The 19,725-nt window shown below is 51.1% G+C and overlaps 1 protein-coding gene across 3 annotated transcripts in view; it reads right to left on the bottom strand.

The window, feature by feature from the left end:
• The window catches only part of ZNF831 (zinc finger protein 831), a 106,686-nt gene that overhangs the window by 55,153 nt on the left and 31,808 nt on the right, over positions 1-19,725 (bottom strand). For all 3 annotated transcript variants that reach the window (XR_545797.2, XR_011531249.1, XM_070589644.1), the window contains 2 exons: positions 5,262-9,047; positions 3,945-4,084 (listed from right to left, as the gene is read on the bottom strand). Coding sequence is in view for 1 of the 3 variants with exons in the window: in XM_070589644.1 (XP_070445745.1) it covers positions 3,945-4,084; positions 5,262-9,011 (3,890 nt within the window). In the remaining 2 variants the exon portion in view is untranslated. The remainder of the gene's footprint in view (positions 1-3,944; positions 4,085-5,261; positions 9,048-19,725) is intronic.

The raw sequence follows: 19,725 nt of genomic DNA, 5'->3' as shown, positions 1-19,725 counted from the left end.
CTCCGACCCCCCAGAAGGGAGTGCAGCCTGTGACACCGGATTGTCATCCAGGGACACCTGTGCTGGATTTCTGACCTACAGAACAAGACAGGAGTAAGTTTGCGTTGTTTAAAATAACCCACGAAGTTGATAATTTATTATAGCAGCAACAGAAAACTAACACAGACAGATGATAGATGATAAATAGATAGGTAGATAGATAAGCAGAAAGACAGACAGATGATAGATCCCTTACTTCGTGAAATAGAAGTATTTCTGTTTGGTTAGCTGCAGAGCAAATACGTGCAAAACAAATCCTATGTTACTATTGACTTCTATTACAAATTGGTCATGACTTACTATCTGAAAAATGGATGGATTTCAATATACAGAGTTGAAAACTTTTTATGAGAAAAAATAAGCTCCGTGCATGGCTTCCCGAACAGTGAACTCGAAGCCCTTTTGTAAAGCACTTTTCGACTGGGCACCAACTTTCGGCATTTTCCCAACACTGGCGCTCAGAATTGGGCACCAACTCCATGTTTCTGAAGATGGGTTAAATGTGAAAGAGAAGTGGAGAGGGCATTTCTCCAAGAAGCTCTATCATCTAACCGTGTCACTCCACCACCAGAGAATTAATTAAATTTGAGACCTCACGCGGGTCAAATTGGTAGTCTTCTTTAAGAAATCTTTGCAGGCCAAATGCTGTAGAACCAGTGGCCTGATAAGAAATTTGCCTTTAAAGGGAACTTTTCCTTATAAGCCCAGCATATTCCCTTACGAACACTTCCCTAAATGTGTGTCCCCACATTAAAATCTTAGCAACCGCTCACCATGTGTATGATAGAAGATACGGGGTCAGAAAACTCCAGTGCAGTCCCAATTCCACAGCAGGGTGAGCTGGGGGAACCATTTCTGGCAGACGCACCCGAGGGTGGCCCCATGAGTCACAGCCTTGTATAATCCCCTCCCCTTGAGTGTGGTGGAACCTGTGGCTTGTTTCTAACTAATAAAATATGGGAAAGGTAAATATGTGACTGAGGCAATTAAAATTCCTAAGAAGCTTGCTTCTTAAAAGCCAACAATGGAGAGAGCATGTGTCTCTGCTGCCTCAAATCTCTGACCTCTAGATCTTCTTCTAAAGGCCTCACCTGATTAGGTCAGGCCCCCTCAGGATGATCTACCTTTCTATGACTCAAGAAAATGAATCTACAAAGGAAATAAAGCCAGGCGATGGATAGAGAATAAAAGGGGGAACCTCTGAGGCCTGGGAAGCCCCTGCTGCCGTGCTGCTGTCTTTGCTGGGACGGGGGGCGCTGGCCATGTGAGGAGCCGGGGGCGGGGGTGCAGGTGGAGGCAGAGGGATCTGCAAGTGGAATTAACTCAAAGGACGGTCCTGAGCCGATAGAGTCATAGATGATGGATGCATGGTGGCCAACCAAAAACATTTGGTGGATATAAAAATTTCAGTGGTGTCATCCCCATTTCACCCACTCAGGGGCTCCAGGATAGAGCTGCTAAGTCTTGGTTCAGACCCCTCCTTGTTCTACATGGGCGCCCACTGCCCCTTCACTTTCCCACCCGCAGGCTCTTGCTGAGGAGCTCGCCGACTGGGAAGGCAGTCTTTTGGCTCCCACAAGACCAGATATTAAGACCAAGATTTGCAAGCTCAAATGCCTAGAAGCGACAGGCAGATGACGTGACTGAGAGAGGCAGGCTGAGTGTAAGGCAATAGGGGGAGGTAGGGACTGAGGCAAACTGCAGAGCACAGGTGCTATCCACAAGGGGTGGCCACGACTCAGCTCCAGCCAACTGCTGCCAGGCAGAAAAGGAGGCCTCGTGTCTTCAGAGCTTCAGATGTGTCAAGAGAAGCTGAAAATCCAGATTTTTATGTGAAATCCCCTGATAATTATTATTTGGCTACTAAGTGTCAAAACTTTTTAAAATGGTCCGGGCCTAACGAGATTCCTACCTGAGCCATGTTTGGCCCCTGGGCTGCTGGTAGGCTTTCAAGGCATCCTGGAGAGGTGTCTCCAGGCCTCTTGGAGCACCAGCCTGGACCATCAGTCTTATCTGGGAAAGTTTCCCTGGCGGCCTCCTAGCGGGTGCACGATGAAGGTTTGCTGAGTTAGTCAAGTTGAAGTCTCGGGAAGCAGGGAGCTGTTAATGAGGCAACCCATCCTTCCCCGCCCCCCCACCACATTTCCCGGGACCCTGACAGAAGCCTGGAGACTGCAGGCTTGTCAGTCATCATTCAGAGGGAGTTTAGCATTTCCTCAATGTCAGTTTACGCGTGAGAAGCTGAGGAGGAACAAAGCCAACTGCCAGTGTCCCTGTGCTCCCAGAATCCCGTGGGTGGCTACTCTGGTCTGGCCAGCATCCATCCCACGTTTCCCTTAGGGGGCTGTCCCTCCCCACTCCCCACAGTTTAGGTTAGGGCTGGCTGTCCCTGTTACATAGGCAGGGGTTCTTCTTTTGTTCCGGCTACTTAGAATTGGTCTTCTGTCACAAGAGCCCTGAATGATCTGTGAAATAAAGAACATGCCCCCCAAAATGATGGGCGTGTTGGAAAGGACAGGATGTGGTTTGGGGCAGCATAAGACATTGCTCCTCCAAGCGTGCTCCCTGAGCCAAATCCTCAGCACCATCTGGGAGTGTGTGAGAAATACAGACTCTCAGGCCCCACCCCAGACCCATCGAATTCCACCCAGAAACACAAGAAAACGCCAGAAAGCTCCAGGCGACTCTCATGCCCATTACGGGCTGCGAGCACTGGGGCAAGCTGCTGTTCGGCACACGGCTCTGGAGTAAGATGTGCTGGTTCAAATCCGAGTCTTGGGGAGGTCCCCTGATCTCTGTGTCTCAATTTCCTCATGGGAAAAATGGGGAGTCATCATAGAGGGCCTGGCACACAGCAGGCCCTCAGCGACGTCAGCTCTGGAGACATGGTCCCGGCAGACAACTGAAATGGGGGCAGGGGCCCCAGAAGAGGGTCTGCCATCTGCAGCCACTAAGGGTCTGAGCAGCTGTGGGGAAGAATTAGGAATCTGTGTTCTCGCCTGAAGACTATCTAGGCTGTGGACCCAATACTGACAGCAGGGGAAGAAGGCTGAGCGGCCCAGGCAGGGGAGCGTGCGGGGGCCGAGGCATGAAGGGGGGCTGCAGGAGAGCGCCCGGGGTCTGGGTTTGGAGAGGGAATTAGAGAACGAGAGAGGCAGAGACAGCACGACAGCACGCTGAGTGGTAGAGAGTGTGGGAAAATGAGCCGGAAAAGCTTCGTGGGGGGCCGAGAGAGGGTGGGGGCTGGTTGGAGAATTTGCTTTTTAGCTTGTGTGCCGTGGGAGGCCTGAAGGGTTTTGAGCAAAGGAGCAAGACAACCAGCAAAGACATGATGAGCCAGTGGTATGAAAATCCACACGTCCTCCCGTTTGTTGGCGGTAGATGCCCTGCATGCACGTGTCACAGGGAAAAGTCCTGAAAGGCGTGCACCTAAATGTCAGTGGTGGTTATCTCCGAATGGTGAGATTACCAGGATGTTTCATTGTCTTTTCTTTGCTCGTCTCTATTTTCTAATTTTTCTGCAAAGGACACGCATCGCTTGCATAATTAAAATAGCAATAAAAGCTGTAAATAATTAACACACTCTCTCTTCAGGACTTAAGCTGGATGGATGTGTTTTCAACTCAGTTATTTCAAATATTTGCTGGATCCCTGGCCTTAGAAAGGCTCCATTGAAAACACATAGCCAGTGAGGCCATGCCAGGTGGGCGGACGGGGAAACAGAATGAGCCTCTAACGGTGAAACTGCAGACCCCGGTTCCCACACAGGAACTCTTTCTCTGGAACACAGAGATGCCTTTTGAGTCCCATGTGAAGTTTTGCTTGGAGGTTTAGCAAAATCAGAGTTTGCAGTTCCTGACACTATGGGCACATGTGGACATGACAGCTGCGGCCTCACACCCTACCTTTTGGAGTTGAGGCTCAGTTTTTTCTGCTTGCTGCTCCCACGAGACATCTTCACTCTCCTACGACGCAGTCCTTTTTTCCACTCCTGCTCAGTCACCGGGTCCTGGGACGCCATCCCTGGGGCTAACGGGTGGGAGAGCTGAAAATACCAGGCATGTTGGCATCATATTGCTCAGAGCCCTCATGGTAAGAACAACACAGAAGGGTTCTCTCTCTACAGATAGGATGCCTGTCTGGGGAAATCAAGGCATGGAAATGCTGCATCACCAAATGGTCTGAGCGTTCCTGGGTGGAACCTTCTGGAACTCTGCCAGGGCTGGATCCACAGAGAAAAACTCAGACGTTTGGAGTAAACTGGAGGCTAGGGAACACCATGGCCAGCTCTTTCCCCTCCCCCAACTCTACCTTTCCGGGGACCCCCCACCAATACCTAACTGCCTTTTGGAAGAAGGAGGGCCAAACTGGGCATTGGATTTCCCCTCCCTCAGGCCCCACACATTTTTTATCAACCCACCACTCTCAGGATGAGGAAAGTGCTGCCACTCCCTCAGGCTCTGCCTGGGAGAAGAAGGCAAGGCTCTGGAGTCCAGGCCCTGTCATTGTTCTGTATGGTTAAATTAGAACTGAGGTCCAGGACCCTCTTCAGTTGCTCTGGCCCAAGACATTATAGAGCAGGACAATGCCCTCAATTATAAAATCCAGATGCACAGACTTGCTTTCAAGATGAGACTATAAACTTATTTAACCACCAAGTGAGAACTCTCTAGAGCACCCATCTCCTTTCCCTTTTTGCCATTGCTCCCAGGAAACTCAGATGTAAGTTAAATCTGATCATAGTAATTATTTCTCCAGAGTCCCTGGTACAATAGCTCTCTCCTTTTAAAAGTTGGGGGGTGGTTTTTGCCTGGAGTCCATCTCCCAATAAGAGTTTCTGGTTTATAATCCTAGATTACCCAGAGAGCTCTCCTGGGCAGTATCTCATTTCACTTTTTGCCTCCATTCCCAGGAAGCTCAGTTAAATTTGATGTCCAGTTATGAAAAATATTTCACCCAGAGTTTAGGGTACAATAATTCTTTCCTTTGAAATTTATTTTTTCATGATTTTCTTTCACTTTATTTTGCATTTTTGGCCTTTATTCTCTCCTGCCCTATATGTGGTAGCCCCAACTTCCCTGGGGAGCAGGCTGAGAAGACATTATAATGGACGGCAGATGCTACAAGGGATGGCTTCACACTTTCTCTCTATCATTACAAGTCCTGCCTGCTAAGCGTGCTCCCTCAGCCCTCCGGAGCCCCAGAGCAAAGCCGGGTGTTACCTTCAACGTCTGTGCCTGCCCTCCTTCTCCTGGGCTTGTCCTGGGCCATCCTCCCGACACAGCCTTGCGCCCCGGCTGGGCGTCCGGGCCCTCGTCCCGGGGGCTGCCCCCAGGGGAGTGCAGCGCCAAGTACACGGAAGCAGCCTTCTCCTTCTGCTCCATGGGCAGAGGGAGGCTGCGGCTCAGACAACACCAGACGAGCAGGGGCTCTGCCCTCAGGGTAGGGAAAGGACCCCGTGCCCTGGAGCTCCCAGGGGTCTCTGAGTGGGGACACAAGGCCAGCTCAGGCCAGCCCGAGGGCATGGGGGCCGAGAGGAAGGAGCTGGGCCAGAGGGAGCAGCAGGCACTGGGCCCTGCCAGGGACCCAGAAGGAGGGTCTTCTGGGGCACTCTTGGGAGGAGCCCTCAGCTCCCTGTTGGGTGCCCAGGGATTCAGGACACCCCCAGAGGGCCTGGCCCTCGCCAAAGTGCTGCCCATGCAGAGGTGGTGGGTGTCACGGGTCGCACTCCTGGGGGAGTCACACACTGGCGTAGGCAGGAAGGAGGCTGTCTCCCTGGGGGCTCCGGCAGCCAAGCCAGGAGACTCTCCAGCTGCTGGGGTGCTGGTGTCCAGGTCTCCTTTCTCGTCTCCCTGCACCCCCTTTCTCCAGTCCCCCGGCCTGGACCGGCAGGGATCCTCCTCGAAGCTGTCTTCTCCGCCGGGGGCCAGGCCCGAGACTGCGCTGGGAGGCAGGAGGGCCCCCAGCCCTGACTCCACAAATGATGCCCGCTCTTCGGGACACCTTCTCCCACAGAGAGGGGCCTGGCCTTGCGCTGGTCCCCGGGCATCGAGCGGAGAGGGGTGGGTCTCTCCCTGAGGTAACCTGAGGAGGTACTTAGGAGGAAAGGCAGCGTCCGCCGGGGCGGCAAGGGCACCAGGAGGCCGAGGCTGGACAGCCGGCTGGGAGGGACTCATGGTGGCTGCAGCTGCAGGGCACAGGGAGGGCCCCTCGGCCCTCGGCCCCGCCTGCCACAGCGCCACTGAAGAAGCAGCGGATGAGGCGCTAGAGGTCTCCAGGGGCTTGCCCTGTTGTCCAGCACTGCCCCTCGCCATGCAGTCGCTGCTGCCATGCAGCCCTCCTAGCTTGTTCCCAGGGCCACTGTCCTGGTTCTGAGATGATGGGGAGGCAGCCTGCATGGGGCTGCCGGGCGCCTCTCCTTCTGCTCCCGAACACTCCGATTGCTCCTGGCAGCTCAGCTCCTCCACTTTCAGCTTCTTCCTCTCCGAGGGGAGCTTGTCTTCCAGAGCCTGGGGCTCCCCAGAGTTACTACTGGGCTGCCTGAGGACGGTCTGGGCCCGCTGACAGGTCTTTGTGCCCCTACCATTACAGGTGCCTCCTTCCAGCTTGGGGTCTGGTGAAGCCAGCCTGGGAGCCTGTAGATCACTTTCTTTGAGGGGACCAGGTGCTGGGGACAGCTGACACCCCAGCTCCAGCCTCCCCTTTGGAGGAATCTGAGGGCTCTTGCTACCCAAACAGGGGGGTTCTGTGCAGCTGAGAGTTGGGGGTGAGGTGGCCCTGTTCACCCCAGGCTGGTCACTGCCTCCCGCTCTAGCCACTGTCTCCCTCTGCTTCTGGGGCTCAGTCACCAAGAAGCCCTCTGGGGCTGGCAGACTTCCCCAAGGCCCTGGCTTGGCCCCCACAGAAATGTCCCCAAGGACAGGGGTCCTCTCATCCTGGGCCGGGGCTGCGCCCTTGCACCCTGCTGCCTCCGCCTGGAGAGGATGGTCCAGCCCCGTCCCACTGCCCACTGTCTCCTCCTTTGCCTTCCTGCTTCCGTGGTGGCTGGCTCTCATTTTCTGGTAGATTCTCTTGAACGTCTCGCTCCCATACACCTGCCACTTCTCTTGGGAGAACATCTTCAGCTTCCTCTGGCTGCCTTTCCTACTGGTCGCTCTGGCCTGGCCAGCACCCCTCTCCCCTACAGCAGTTCTTTTTCCATCCGGGGCCTCTGCAGGGGCCGGAGTGTCTCCAGTGGGCGGACACGGCAGGTCCTCCACTGCGGCCTGTCTGACCAGGGCCCGGGGGTGACCGCTGGGGACACCCACCAGTCGGGCAGGGGTGGGCCTGGGGCTCAGAGGCTTCTGCCCCCTGGGGCAGGTGTCCTGGGGGTCCAGCGGCTCCTGCCACATTCTGGTGCCCTCGACGAAGGGCAGTGAGTTGCTCCTGGTGACCGGCACACACTCCACGGTGGTGGAGAGCTGAGTGGGGACCGAGTGAAAGAAGAGGGGTCGCGTCTTGTCCAGGGGGGTGAAGGTGGAGCGGGCCGAGCACAGGGCGGCCTGCCTCCTCCGTCCAGGCTCCAGGGCCCGGAGGTCAAAGTGGAAGGAGTCCTTGTAGGTGTAAGGCATGGGCAGGTCGATGCTGCCCTGCTTGGACAGAACTGTCTTGCGGGGCCGCACGTTGTCCAGCTGGGAGTCGTCCACCACGGCCTGGTTGTGTGAGATGAGCCTGGCGATGCGCTCCTCCAGCTGCTTCTTCTCCAGCTCCAAGCTGGGCCCCTGCTCCCCCGGCTCAGCCCTGGCGCCTCCGGGCCCTGGGGCGCCCTCCCCCTCGGACTCAGCACTGTGCTCTGAAAGGCTGTGCAGGGGACTAGAAGGTGCCAGCGGCTGCTCCACGCTGTCTGAGCGGGACAAGTAGCCTGAGTCGGTGCTCTCGCACTTCCTCAGCCGGCCCTCCGAGGCCTTGGGGTCCCAGGGCTTCTCCGCGGACATCGCCTGCTGCTGCTGCTGCTGCACGAAGCACGACCTGCTGGCGGTCGGAGACTTCTGTTCCAGGAGCTTACGCCTCGGCTGTGTGCCGGCCACTGGGAGCCCAGCGGACGCTGTATGGGTAGAGTCCAAAGGGGCCTCTCTGTCAGTGAATGTGGACCCTGGACAGGGAATAGCTTCCAACTTCAGCTCTAGGTTCTTGGCAACAGGGAACAGACGCGTGGTGGGCAGTGGGCAGTGTCCAGCGCGCTGGGCGCCTGGAGAAAGGGGTCTCTCTGATTGGGCCGCATCGCGCACTCTCTGGCTCCAGCTGTCCCCTCTGCCATCTGCTCTGGAGGTCTCTCCAGCCTTGTCCCCCTCCTCCAGGTGGCTGCCTCCACCACCGTCGGACTCCGAGGACAGCCGAGAGTTGTTGAGGTGCGTCTGGGTGCGCCTGTGCTTATACAGGTTGCTCTGGGTCTTAAAAGCGATGCCGCACGTGGCACATGGAAAGGGCCGCTCACCCGTGTGGGACCGGATGTGCTTCTCCAAAACACTGGGCTTCAGGCAGTCCCGGCCACAGTGAGGGCACAGGTACTTGCCGGCATTCCGCACCTTGCCCGGGCTGCCCAGCGTGGGCCCCAGGCCCGGCGACAGGACAGGCAGAGCACCCACGATGTTCACGGTGAGCGTTGGAGCCACTGGCTTCCCCATCTGGGTGGGGCCAAGTCCTTCCGGCTGCAGCAGGGGGCTGAGAATGAAGGGCACGTTGCCCCCATCCAGGCTGCCTGTCACTAGGGGGGCGCGCGGCTGGAGGCCCCCAGGAGGCACTGTGTGGTACAATGGGATGGGCAGGGCCTTCAGGAACACAGTGGGGGCCAGGCCCTGCTCTGGCGGCAGGATGACAGGGCCCAGGGTCAGGCGAGGTGAGGCCTGCCCACCTGGGGCCCCTGGGGGGCCAGGAGCAGGAGCTGGCTGGTCCCTGGCAGGTGAGGCAGGGCAGGTGAGTTCTGGCACCTCCATCCCACATCATCTGAGTGTCCCAGGATGCCAGGTAACCTGTGGGCAACAACCAAACTTTACCATGGGTACCTCTTTTCTCTCTTCCAACTGTAAATTCTTCCCTGTCCCCACCAGACATTTCATCACCACTTTGAAGCCAGACAACTATCCCCCAAGAAAAGTACTCTTATTTCCATGTTAGGAAAGGGGAAACTGAGGCTCAGAGAGTGGAAGTGACTTGTCAGGTAACTGATACACGTCTCTTATTTAACATGTCTAAAGGGAACTCTCGATTCTTGCCCTCTACACAGGCTTGTCCTCTATGTCCACAGGCTGCCCTCTATGGCAGGCTTGTCACTGTTATCCCCCGACACCCAGCACAGTGCCCGTGCACAGAAGACGCTCACAAAATATGCTGACTTCATGAAAAAGAAAAGTCATGTAGCTCAGCTCAGTGAGGTCCCCAAAGTCCACAATGATTCCATGTACTGGGGCCTGTCTCTTTCCTTCTCTGGAACTCAGTTTCCAGATCTGTAAAACGGGAAGAGAATCAGCACCTCCCCAGGGCCACTCCCCACTCTGAAGTTCTGAGTGTCTGCTGTTGGACGAGGGCACTAAGGAAGAAAACTGACCTGAGGGGAAGCTTACCAGATTTACCAAGTGAAAACACAGGACTCTCAGCTAAATTTGAATTTCAGATAAATAATGCATAATTCTTTAGTATAAGTATGTCCCAAATCTTGCATGGGTCATGCTTATGCTAAAAAAACTATGCATTATTTACCTGAAACCCACACGTAATTTGGCATTCTGTATTTTATCTCCTCACCCCACCAGGAAAAGGAGCACTTCCTCAATCTCAGGATCAGGTTGGTCTCTGCTTCAAGACGGGGCTTCCAAAGCCCCCTCAGATCCAGCTGGAAGACAATCAGGTCCCTCTTAGCCAGGAGGAACAGCTGGACAAATGCCGGGCAAGGGAACAAGAGAAACTCAGCCACACTCTTTGAACCACGGGAGGGAAAGCCAGATGCAATGGGAAAATGTCAGACAGGCTCATGGCTAGAGGATGGGGGTCTCCAGATCCTTCTTCTTCAGATGCCCATCCCCCAGGAGCTCCATAAGCACACAACAACCATCCCCCAGCTCAGCTCCTCAAGAAAAACAAATCCAAATGCCAGCCTTCAGCAGCAGGATTGTTTAAGCAGGGTGAGGTGGAAGTAGTGGCCTGCTGGAGCCAGCTCACACCAGCTCAAACTGGCTCACAAGAGCTGAGTGTTAAATTTTCAGAAATTTTGCAAGTCAGGTGTTAAACATGATCATAATTAAAAGTCAAATTATATAAACTTACAATTAAATAGATTATATTAAAAACCAAAGTATTACAACTGGATACTCACATGTGAAAAACTGAAGTTGAACCCCTGCCTCACACCATATACAAAAGTTTGTTAACTCAAAATTGATCAAAGACCCAAATGTAAGAGCTAAAACTATAAGACTCTTGGGAGAAAAGATAGGAGTAAATCTTCATGACCTTGGATTTGGGAGTGAATTCTTAGATATGACACCAAAAACACAAGCAATTTTTTTAAAAGATTAAAAAAATTAAAAAAAAGATAAATTGGACTTCTTCAAAATTAAAAATTTTTGTGAATTAAAGGACACTAACAAGAAAGTGAAAAGACAACTCACAGACTGGGAGAAAATATTTTCAAATCATGTACCTGTTATACATGTAGCCACTATACAACTCAATTAAAAAGTGAGCAAAGCAGGCTGGCCCCGTGGCATAGTGGTTAAGTTCACATGCTCTGCTTCGGTGACCCAGCTTTTGCAGTTTCAGATCCCGGGCACAGACCCAGCACCCCTCATCAAGCCATGCTGTGGCAGCATCCTATATAAAATAGAAGAAGATTGGCAACAGATGTTAGCTCAGGGCCAATCTTCCTTATAAAAGAAAAACAGCAAAGGACTAGAGTAGATACTTCTCCAAGGAAGATAGACAAATGGTCAAAAGCTAATGTAAAGATGCTCAGTATCATTTGTCATTAGAAAATGTAAATCAAAACCACAATAAGACACAACTTCACATCAGCTAGCATGGCTAGAGTAATAATAATAATGACGAACTGAAAATAAGCAGTGTTCGTGAGAATGTAGAGAAATTGGAACCATTAAACGCTGCTGGTGGGAAGGTAAAATGGTGCAGCCACTGTGGAAAACAATTTGGCAGCTCCTCAAAAAGTTAAACATAGAAACACCGTGTGACCCAGCAATTCCACTCATAGGTATATACCCAAAACAACTTAAAACAGGTATTCAAATAAAACCTGTACATGAATGTTGAGAGCAGCACAATTCAAAATAGCTAAAAGGTGGAAACAACCCATCAGTGCATCAATAGATGGATGGATAAACAACATGCAGTGTACCCATACAATGGGATACGATTCAGCCATGAAAAGGAATTAAGTACTGACACACGCTACAACATGGATGAACCTCGAAAACATTATGCCAGGTGAAAGAAGCCAGACTCCAAAGGTCACATCTTGAAAGATTTCATTTACATGAAAAACCCAGAATAGGCAAATTCATAGACACAGAAAACAGATTAGAGTGGGAGCCAGGGGTGCAGAGGGAGAATGGGGAGTGACTGCTTAACTGGGTCCAGGGCTTCCTTTTGGAGTGAGGAAAATGTTCTGGAACTAGATAGAGGTGGTGGTGGGACCACATTACGGATGTAGTAAATGCCACTGAATTGTTCACTTTAAGAGTTTAAGTGGTTAAAATGGTGAATTTAGTGATATATGAATTTTACCTCAGTAAAAAAGGTACTAAATACTCAAAGCTCATCACTTACTAATTGTTTTATTACGTCTTACCATGGTCAATGCTCTTGAACTTATTTATGTTGATTGCATCAGTACAGTGGAAATACTGCATCATGGTGTGGCACTCCACATCTCCATCTCTTTGCAACTTTGAATTCAGTAATGTCAAGTTTCTAGCTTGGAATTGGCCATGGTGAGAGTATTTACACAACGGGAATCAGTCAGTCCTTTTTTTTTCAATCCTGAGACCATCGCTCCCATTCTCTGTTCCTCATAAACCTGTCTAACATCATGGCGCTCGCAGCATCATGCCACTGCCTCAAAACATTTGAGACCTTATAGCTTTTTAAGGAAAGGTTTAAAGACAGAAATCTTTTGAAATTAGCAGGTGGCTATTATAATTCCTCAGCACTGATGTCAATGGAAGACATCGGCATACCTCAAGGCGCTTCATACTCGCTACTAGCCGAGGTGTTTCCAGATGTTTCCCGGGGGAACCATCAGACCTGAGTTCCTGTCCCCACTCACCCAGCTTGCTGGTGGATATCCCTGAGACCTAGCTCCCTCAGCTCTGAGAACAGGTCACTCAAGCAAAGCTACTGGGAGAACCAGGTGAAATAACAACTGAGTGTGGTGCCGGGCACAGAGTAAGCACTCAACTCGCTTGAGTTTTCAATGATGTGCCATAATATTTTGAACTATTAACTAGCAATTCCTCCCCATCCTATCTTTCCTCCTACCCATCTTTTCTTCCCCATCAGTCAACGCAGCAAGCTCCCTTCACTGCCTCTGGGAAGGGATGCTATCTCAGGTTGGGTTCTCAAAATAAGGATGTCATTACAAGGATCTTATTTGGGAGGTGATCCCAGGAAACGCTCATAGAGAAGCAGGAAAGGTGGGGGTAAGGAAGCTAAGTGTGTCATTGAACAAGTCCCACGGTGGGCAGAGGAAGATCAGTCTGTCTGGGGAACGCTGAGAGATCACATGGAAGACGTGCCTCAGTTACCCCACGTGGGGGCCAGGGAGCTGTCACGATCGAGGGTCACTCTTGAGAGTGATGATATGCTGGCATGTCCGGCTGGCTGAGTGGATGTGCTGAGCCAGCCCTGGTGCCCCCAGAAACCCATCGGGCACAGCAATGCTGCTCACAACTGGTTCCAAAGTGGTCAGTGCAGAGGGACATAGGATGGGCAAGGCTTCTGGGCAGAAGCCGAGTAAGGACTCCTGAATTCCACAGCCCAAACCCTAATGGGAAATCTGATGAGGACGAGCCAGTTCTCCCAATGCTCGGGTTATGACAGTCCCCGGGTTGGGAGGAGGTGAGAAGGAGGAGAGTCAGGACGGAGGAGAGGAGACCCTCCAGCTTTGGCTTCAGTGGGGAGTTGGGTGGAGGGGTGACCTGGACTCCATTCCATGGAACTATAGCGAGAGGCCCCAGGACAAAAAGGAGCCACAGCCCCCAGCATGTGTCCGGGGGAGGGACAGAGGAAGCCCACAGGATTCTAGCACCTGGAGCCATGCAGCCCCAGAATGCATTCCAGAGCACCCAAGAGGGGCCCAGAGTGACAGGACAAAGGGTCAAAACCAAAGGTGAAGCTGTGTGAATGGGGTCTCGGTGGGGGCCTCCCTGGGTTGCTGAGGGCTGAGTGCCACCTTGGACCCCCACACCCCTGCCCTGGAATAAGACCACCCTCAGAGGAAAGAGAAATGAAGCCCAGGACTGCCTGCCTCGGGGTGGGAGAAACGGGGCTTCAAAATAGAAATTCCAGAAAAAGAGCGCCACATTTCTGACACACCTGCCGCGATTATTATTTTGCTCTCCCCGCAGCCTGTTCTGTGATCACAGCAAAATCGACGCCTTTTAGTAGCAGCTGATCCCTGCCGGCAAGATAACAAGCCAACTCACACCTCCCCCCAAGGAGATGGCACTTTTCTCAAGAAAACCTCAAAGGGCTGCCGCTAATTTTTCTCACTCTGAATCGAGGAGATGCCGTTCACATTATCCCCAGTGGCCTGATGGGAAAATGGAGGGACCAGGTTGGGAAGGTGGGTGTGTCAGGGAAGGCTCTGGGAAGACCGCCTAGTCAGATAGACTCATTGTCAAGTGCTCACCCCCGTCACACGAAGAGCTGAAGGGGGCCCTCCCTCCCTTCGTTCTCCCTACGTGTGCGGCTCCCCACCTCCCCCGAACCCCCAAGCTAGCCATACTCCTTGGAGCGAGTGTATAGCTTTCTGAGAGGTGAACAGAGGAGAGAGAAGCTGGAAGGGAAGAAGTGACTATTTCCAAAGCCCCCGTTTTCAGAAACGACCCGTAAATTGGCCTGGGCAAAGAAAGAACATGGAAATGACGCAAATTGGTTTTAGAAATTCATGTTTGGGGCCCTGAGAGAGAAGACCACGGGAAAACGTGCTAAACGCGTTAGACAGATTGGACTTTGGGCAAGACCCTGGTGCTGAGATTGTTGTTTCAGTCCGTCCTCCATCCGCATCACTTGCTGTGCCATGTGGGGACCACTCAGGCCGTCACCTCCTGCCCAGCCCTGGGTTCTGGGGTCTATTTTGCTGGAATATCATTACTTTAAAGGGAACTATGTGCACAACGTGAATGTACTCAGGGCCACTGAACTGCACACTTAAAAATGGTTAAAATGATAGATTTTGTGTTATGTATATTTTACACAATTTTTAGAGAGTGAAAAAAGGAGGGAGGAGGGAACTATATCATTACCCAATGAGCCAAAAACTTGCATTCATTCAGAAACCTGCACAGGTGTTTACAGCAGCTTTATTCATTGTTGCTAAAACTTGGAAGCACCCAAGATGTCCTTCAGTGAGTGAGTGGGTGAACAGACTGCGGCCCATCGACAATGGAATAGTGTTCAGTGCTAACAAGAAATGAGCTATCAAGCCATGAAAGGCTCAGCGGAACCTTAAACGCGTGTAACTAAATGAAAGAAGCCAATCTGAAAAGACTACACACTGCATGATTCCAACTCTATGACGTTCTGGAAAAGGCAAAACTATGGAGACGGTAAAAAGATCAGTGGTTGCCAGGGGTTTGAGGGGAGGGAGGCAGGGACAGAGGGAGTACAGATGAGTGTCACGGCAGTGAAACTACTTGAGTGACACTATAATGGTGGATACATGTCATTATACATCTTTCAAAACCCACAGAATGTGCAACACCAAGAGTCATCCTAATGTAAGCTATGGACTTCAATTAGTAATAATGCATCAAAATTGGCTCATCGATTACAACAAAAGCACCATACTAATGCAAGTTGCTAATAACACAGAAAACCGTATGGGGGATGGGGGTGAGGCGGCGGCGTATGGGAACTCTCTGTACTTTCCCCTCATTTTTCCATAAACCTAAAACTGCTCTAAAAAAATTGTCTATTAACTTTAAAAATTAAAGGACTCAAAACAATTTTTAGAAAAGACGTCTATCCTCACCAGCCAAGAAATGCAAGGTGTATACCGTGAGGCCACATTTTGCCTATCAGAGTAAAAAAAAAAAAAAAATGCCAACAAATAAATGCTTGTAATAACTGGAGAAAAAAAGGCAGGAGGACACTATCATTACCAAAAAGAGAAGATTATTTTTTTTTCTAAGAGCTATTAAAATAAATACCTAACTACCAATCTTTTAAAATCTATATCTGTGGGCCGCTCATACGATCTGGCATACCCCAGTGGTATGGTCCTATACTTGGGGAATGTGCCTCTAATTTAAGACCTTGACCCAGGACACCTTCAGGCTAGACCCTCCAGATAGATCCGATCATCTTCCCTTTGCCCTAGGCCTCTGAGGTTGCAGCCATGGGCTCCCTGGTCCTCTGGTGTTCACTCCTGGCAGGTCAGAGGTAGGAGGGAGGAGAGGCAGGCCAGAGCTGGTTCAGAAGTTGCTCTCTCCCTCTACTGAAGGCCACAGTTTTGTAGATGGTGTCTCCAGGTCCCAGTTACGGTCCCCACTCTGGCCTCTGGGGAAACACTGCCCACTGCTGCCAGACTTCGCCCCCTCATTAAACTCCCCTGAATACCCGCTGGTGGGCATATGGGCCTGCGGGGACCCAAAGCGAAATTACAACTTAAATGATGTTCATGGATGGGTTTTCCCAGAAAGCGAGAGCATCTCTGACTTTCGTCAGATTCTACAGTGGTCTGGAAGGGTCTATGAGAGCAGGACGACCTGGCTCAGAGCACAACCTCTCTGAAAGCAGAGTCTCTCCTCCATAGCTGCTCCAGGACCAGATAGGGCCACTACGGTTCTCACTACAACTTCACCCAAATTAATTCTCCTTGGTGACAAAATGTATTTTGCTTAAACAAATTGAGATAACTGAGAAAGCCACAAGAGAATTTACAAACAAAAACACGGTGTGCAGAAGGTGTGTGCAAGTCAGGGAAGAGCGTCCCCTGCAATTGCCTAATTTTCATACACAAACTACGTGGTTTCCCTGTAGATGGTCAATAGGTTTCAGACGTTTGGAGGAGAAAGCCTGATGTCACAGTGGCTGCAGCAAGATGAGGGGCTGCCATCCCTGCCTGGCTGCCCAGCGCCTGGGGGCCTCGGTTGGAGAAGGAACTGCCCTCCTCATTCAGTTCCAGGTTTGCCTCTTACCCACTGTGTGACTTCAGCTAGTTCCTTAAGCTTCAGAATTCTCATTTGTAAAATGGAGATAAACACGGAGGATTAAACAGATGTTATCTACAAGCATGTATCATTGTGTAAGTGCAAAATGGGAGAGATCTGCTGAAAATTATTAATACGCTTTTCTCATTTTTCATTTTCCGAGTCGATCCATTTCACCTTGGTCAGCATGAGGCATCTATCGGCCTAAAGGGAGACAAGGACTTTTACAGATTCTCAGCAGATGTGGCTGAACCTCATACAGTGCCTACCAGGTGTCCGTCACTGAGCCACGGGCTCTACATGTACCAAGTCAGGGACCAGCGAGACAACCCCACCAAGAAGGGGCTGTCGCTGTCCCTGTGATGGGAATGACGCACTGAGAGATGGAGAGATTTTCCCAAGGTCAAGTTATCGGGAAATGTGTTCCTTCCTCAAGAAAGAAGACAGAAAGAACAAGGTAAGGGTCAGTTTCCAGCAAGAAAATCGGATTTCTGGTAAGACAATAATCTTGAGAGCAGATATGGTTGTTGAGAGTGAAATGTCTTTCAAAATTGCCTTCTCTCTTCATTTGACATTTCCGGCTCCCAGGCAGGAGGACCTGTGCCCGGAGTTCTTCTGCAGCAGAGAGAAGATGCCCCTTCTAACAGCGACTTGGCAAAGATACGGGTCTAGCTGCTTGATGGTTGAAGGAAGCTGTAATGTAAGGGAAGCACAGTGGGTTGAATTGGGACCCCAAAAGCATACGCACACGTTCCAATCCCCGCTGCCTGTGAATGTGACCTTTGTTGGAAATAGGGCCTTTGCAGATGTAATTAAGTTAAGGATCTCAAAACGAGAGCATATCAGATTTAGGGTAAGCCCTAAATCCAATGCTTGGTGTCCTTATAAGAAGAGAGGGCAAAGAAGTACAAGAGAGAAGACCACGGAAGACCCGTGTGACCACAGAGGAAGAGACTGGAGTGATGCAGCCACAAGCCAAGGAACACCTGGAGCCATCAGAAGCTGAGAGATGCAGGAAGGCTCCTTCCCCGAAGCGTTCAGAGGTGCACAGTGCTGCCCACACCTTGATTTTGGACTTTCAGCCTCTAGATCTGTGAAAGAAAACGTTGCTGTTGTTTCAGCCTCCCAGTTTGTAGGACTTTGTTACAGCAGCCACGGGAACCTAACACAGGAAATAAAAGAAAATGCCACTCTTTTCCTAGCCCTGGAAGATGCTGAGGAGGGCACGGCCCAAATGAGGAAGGCAGAGCGGGGAGTCGGGTTTCAAGCATGAGAGCAGAAGGTGTCAGTCAGGACAACATCAGGACTGCTGCCCAGCTCCCAGGGAAGGAGCTCGGGCAGAGGGCCCCAGGGCTGAGCAGGATGGCTTGGAGCTCACAGAGTGCTGAGAAGGGACACCTGGTAGGAAGAACAGCTCTGTAATGAGAGCCCCCAGTGGACCAAGTGGACTGCCAGGTGCCATCTTGAAGACATGGGGGTGGTGGAGGGGTAAAAGAACACCAAATGTGGGGACAGGAAGGAAACCGGCCAGCTGTGTAGTTTGCTTGCTGAGTGGTTTCGGGAGAGGGCTGTGGAGGCGGAGTCCATATGCCGCCTTGCAGTTAGGAGTGCTATGACCTCAGAGGACCTGCACAGCCTCCCTGTGATTCAGTTTCTTCATCTGTAAAATGGGGGAAACAGTAACAGCACCCACAGGGTCCTCTGAGAGTTGAATGACTTCTAAACGTGCCTGGCCCAAAGCACAAGCTCAAAAGAATCAATAAATACATATTAGCTTCTTTAAATTTCCTCCCCCCAGCCAGGGAGTAGGGCTTTGGAAAAGACCTAGAGTTACAGGAAAGGGAAGGAACATTTTCTCCCAGATATCCAAGTTGTAGAGTGAGTCACGTTTTTTCCTGCAGTTGAACTGTCTCTGAATCATTACACGTAATGGCTGCATAATTCCATCATTGGCCCCGGGTGGCCTGGTATCCTGAACACTGCCTGGCAGATAGTAGATGTTCAATAAATATTTATCAAATGAATGGAGTACAGCCTCAGAGAAGACTATCCAGATAGGGCCTAACTTAGGTGAAGAGCTGAGTCAGCCCACAGCAGGCCCAGTGAGGTCTTAGGAGTCTTATCAGGCCAAGACCCACCCAGTGACTCCCCACTCCATCCGCCCCGAACAGAAGAGATCAGCCACAGGCAACATCCCAGTGAAAGCCCAGGGGGAAGTTCCTGGCTCCTGGCTCCCCAACTGTCATATCCGAGGAGCAGGAAAGACTTACTTCCATGGACCTCCAGTCTGTCTAAAGAGATCCCTCACATAGTGTGGGCCAAGCCACGCTGCTCCAGTCTTTGATTTCTCAGAAACTCCCAAAGGTGTATACAGTGGAGCTCTCAACATGCGGTGAGGTTGAATTCAACTTCATGGGTTGGACAAAAAATAAAATAGTTTCAACCATTTGGCAATGCCCTTAGCCGTCAACTCGATGAGCCAATGCCTGGTTGGAATGAGGAGACTCGAAGCCCTGCTGGGCTCAACCCGCCTTGGCCTCACACCACGAGCGTCTCACCGCTGAGTGCAATTCCAGTGTTTACAGCATTTTGGGACACAATGTGCACCAAACATACAAGCCCCTATTGCATTTGTTGATTTTAAAAGGAAATGAGACAAGTTTCAAGACTAAAGGAAAAACTGGCTGAGTTGGAGGTACTGAAAAATACTGTTAGCAGGTTGCAAAAAATGGTCTCAATCCAAAGGGAACCCTCGTGCACTGCTGGTGGGAATGCAAACTGGTGCAGCCATTATGGAAAACAGTATGGAGATTCCTCAAAAAACTAAAAATAGACCCACCATATGACCCTGCCATCCCACTACTGGGCATCTACTCAAACTTGAAATCAACAATCCAATGTAGCCTATGCACCCCTATGTTCACTGCAGCACTATTCACAATAGCCGAGACATGGAAACAATCTGAGTGCCCAGTGACTGATGATTGGACGAAGAGGATGTGGTATATATACACAATGGAATACTATGCAGCCATAAAAAAGACAAAATCATCCCATTTCCGCATGGAAGGACCTGGAGGGAATTATGCTAAGTGAAATAAGCCAGACTGAGAAAGACAAACACCAGGTGATTTCACTCATATGTGGAATATAAACAAACACATGGACAAAGAAAACAGTTCAATGATTACCAGGGGAAGGGGGGTCAGGGGTGGCATAGGGGGTAAAGGGAAGCATCTATGTGGTGACAGACAAGAAATAATGT

Source organism: Equus przewalskii, chromosome 21, assembly GCF_037783145.1.
Source record: "Equus przewalskii isolate Varuska chromosome 21, EquPr2, whole genome shotgun sequence".
NCBI lineage: Eukaryota > Metazoa > Chordata > Mammalia > Perissodactyla > Equidae > Equus > Equus przewalskii.
Note: the sequence above shows the minus strand (reverse complement) of the source record. Positions and strands in the feature narration are given on the sequence as shown.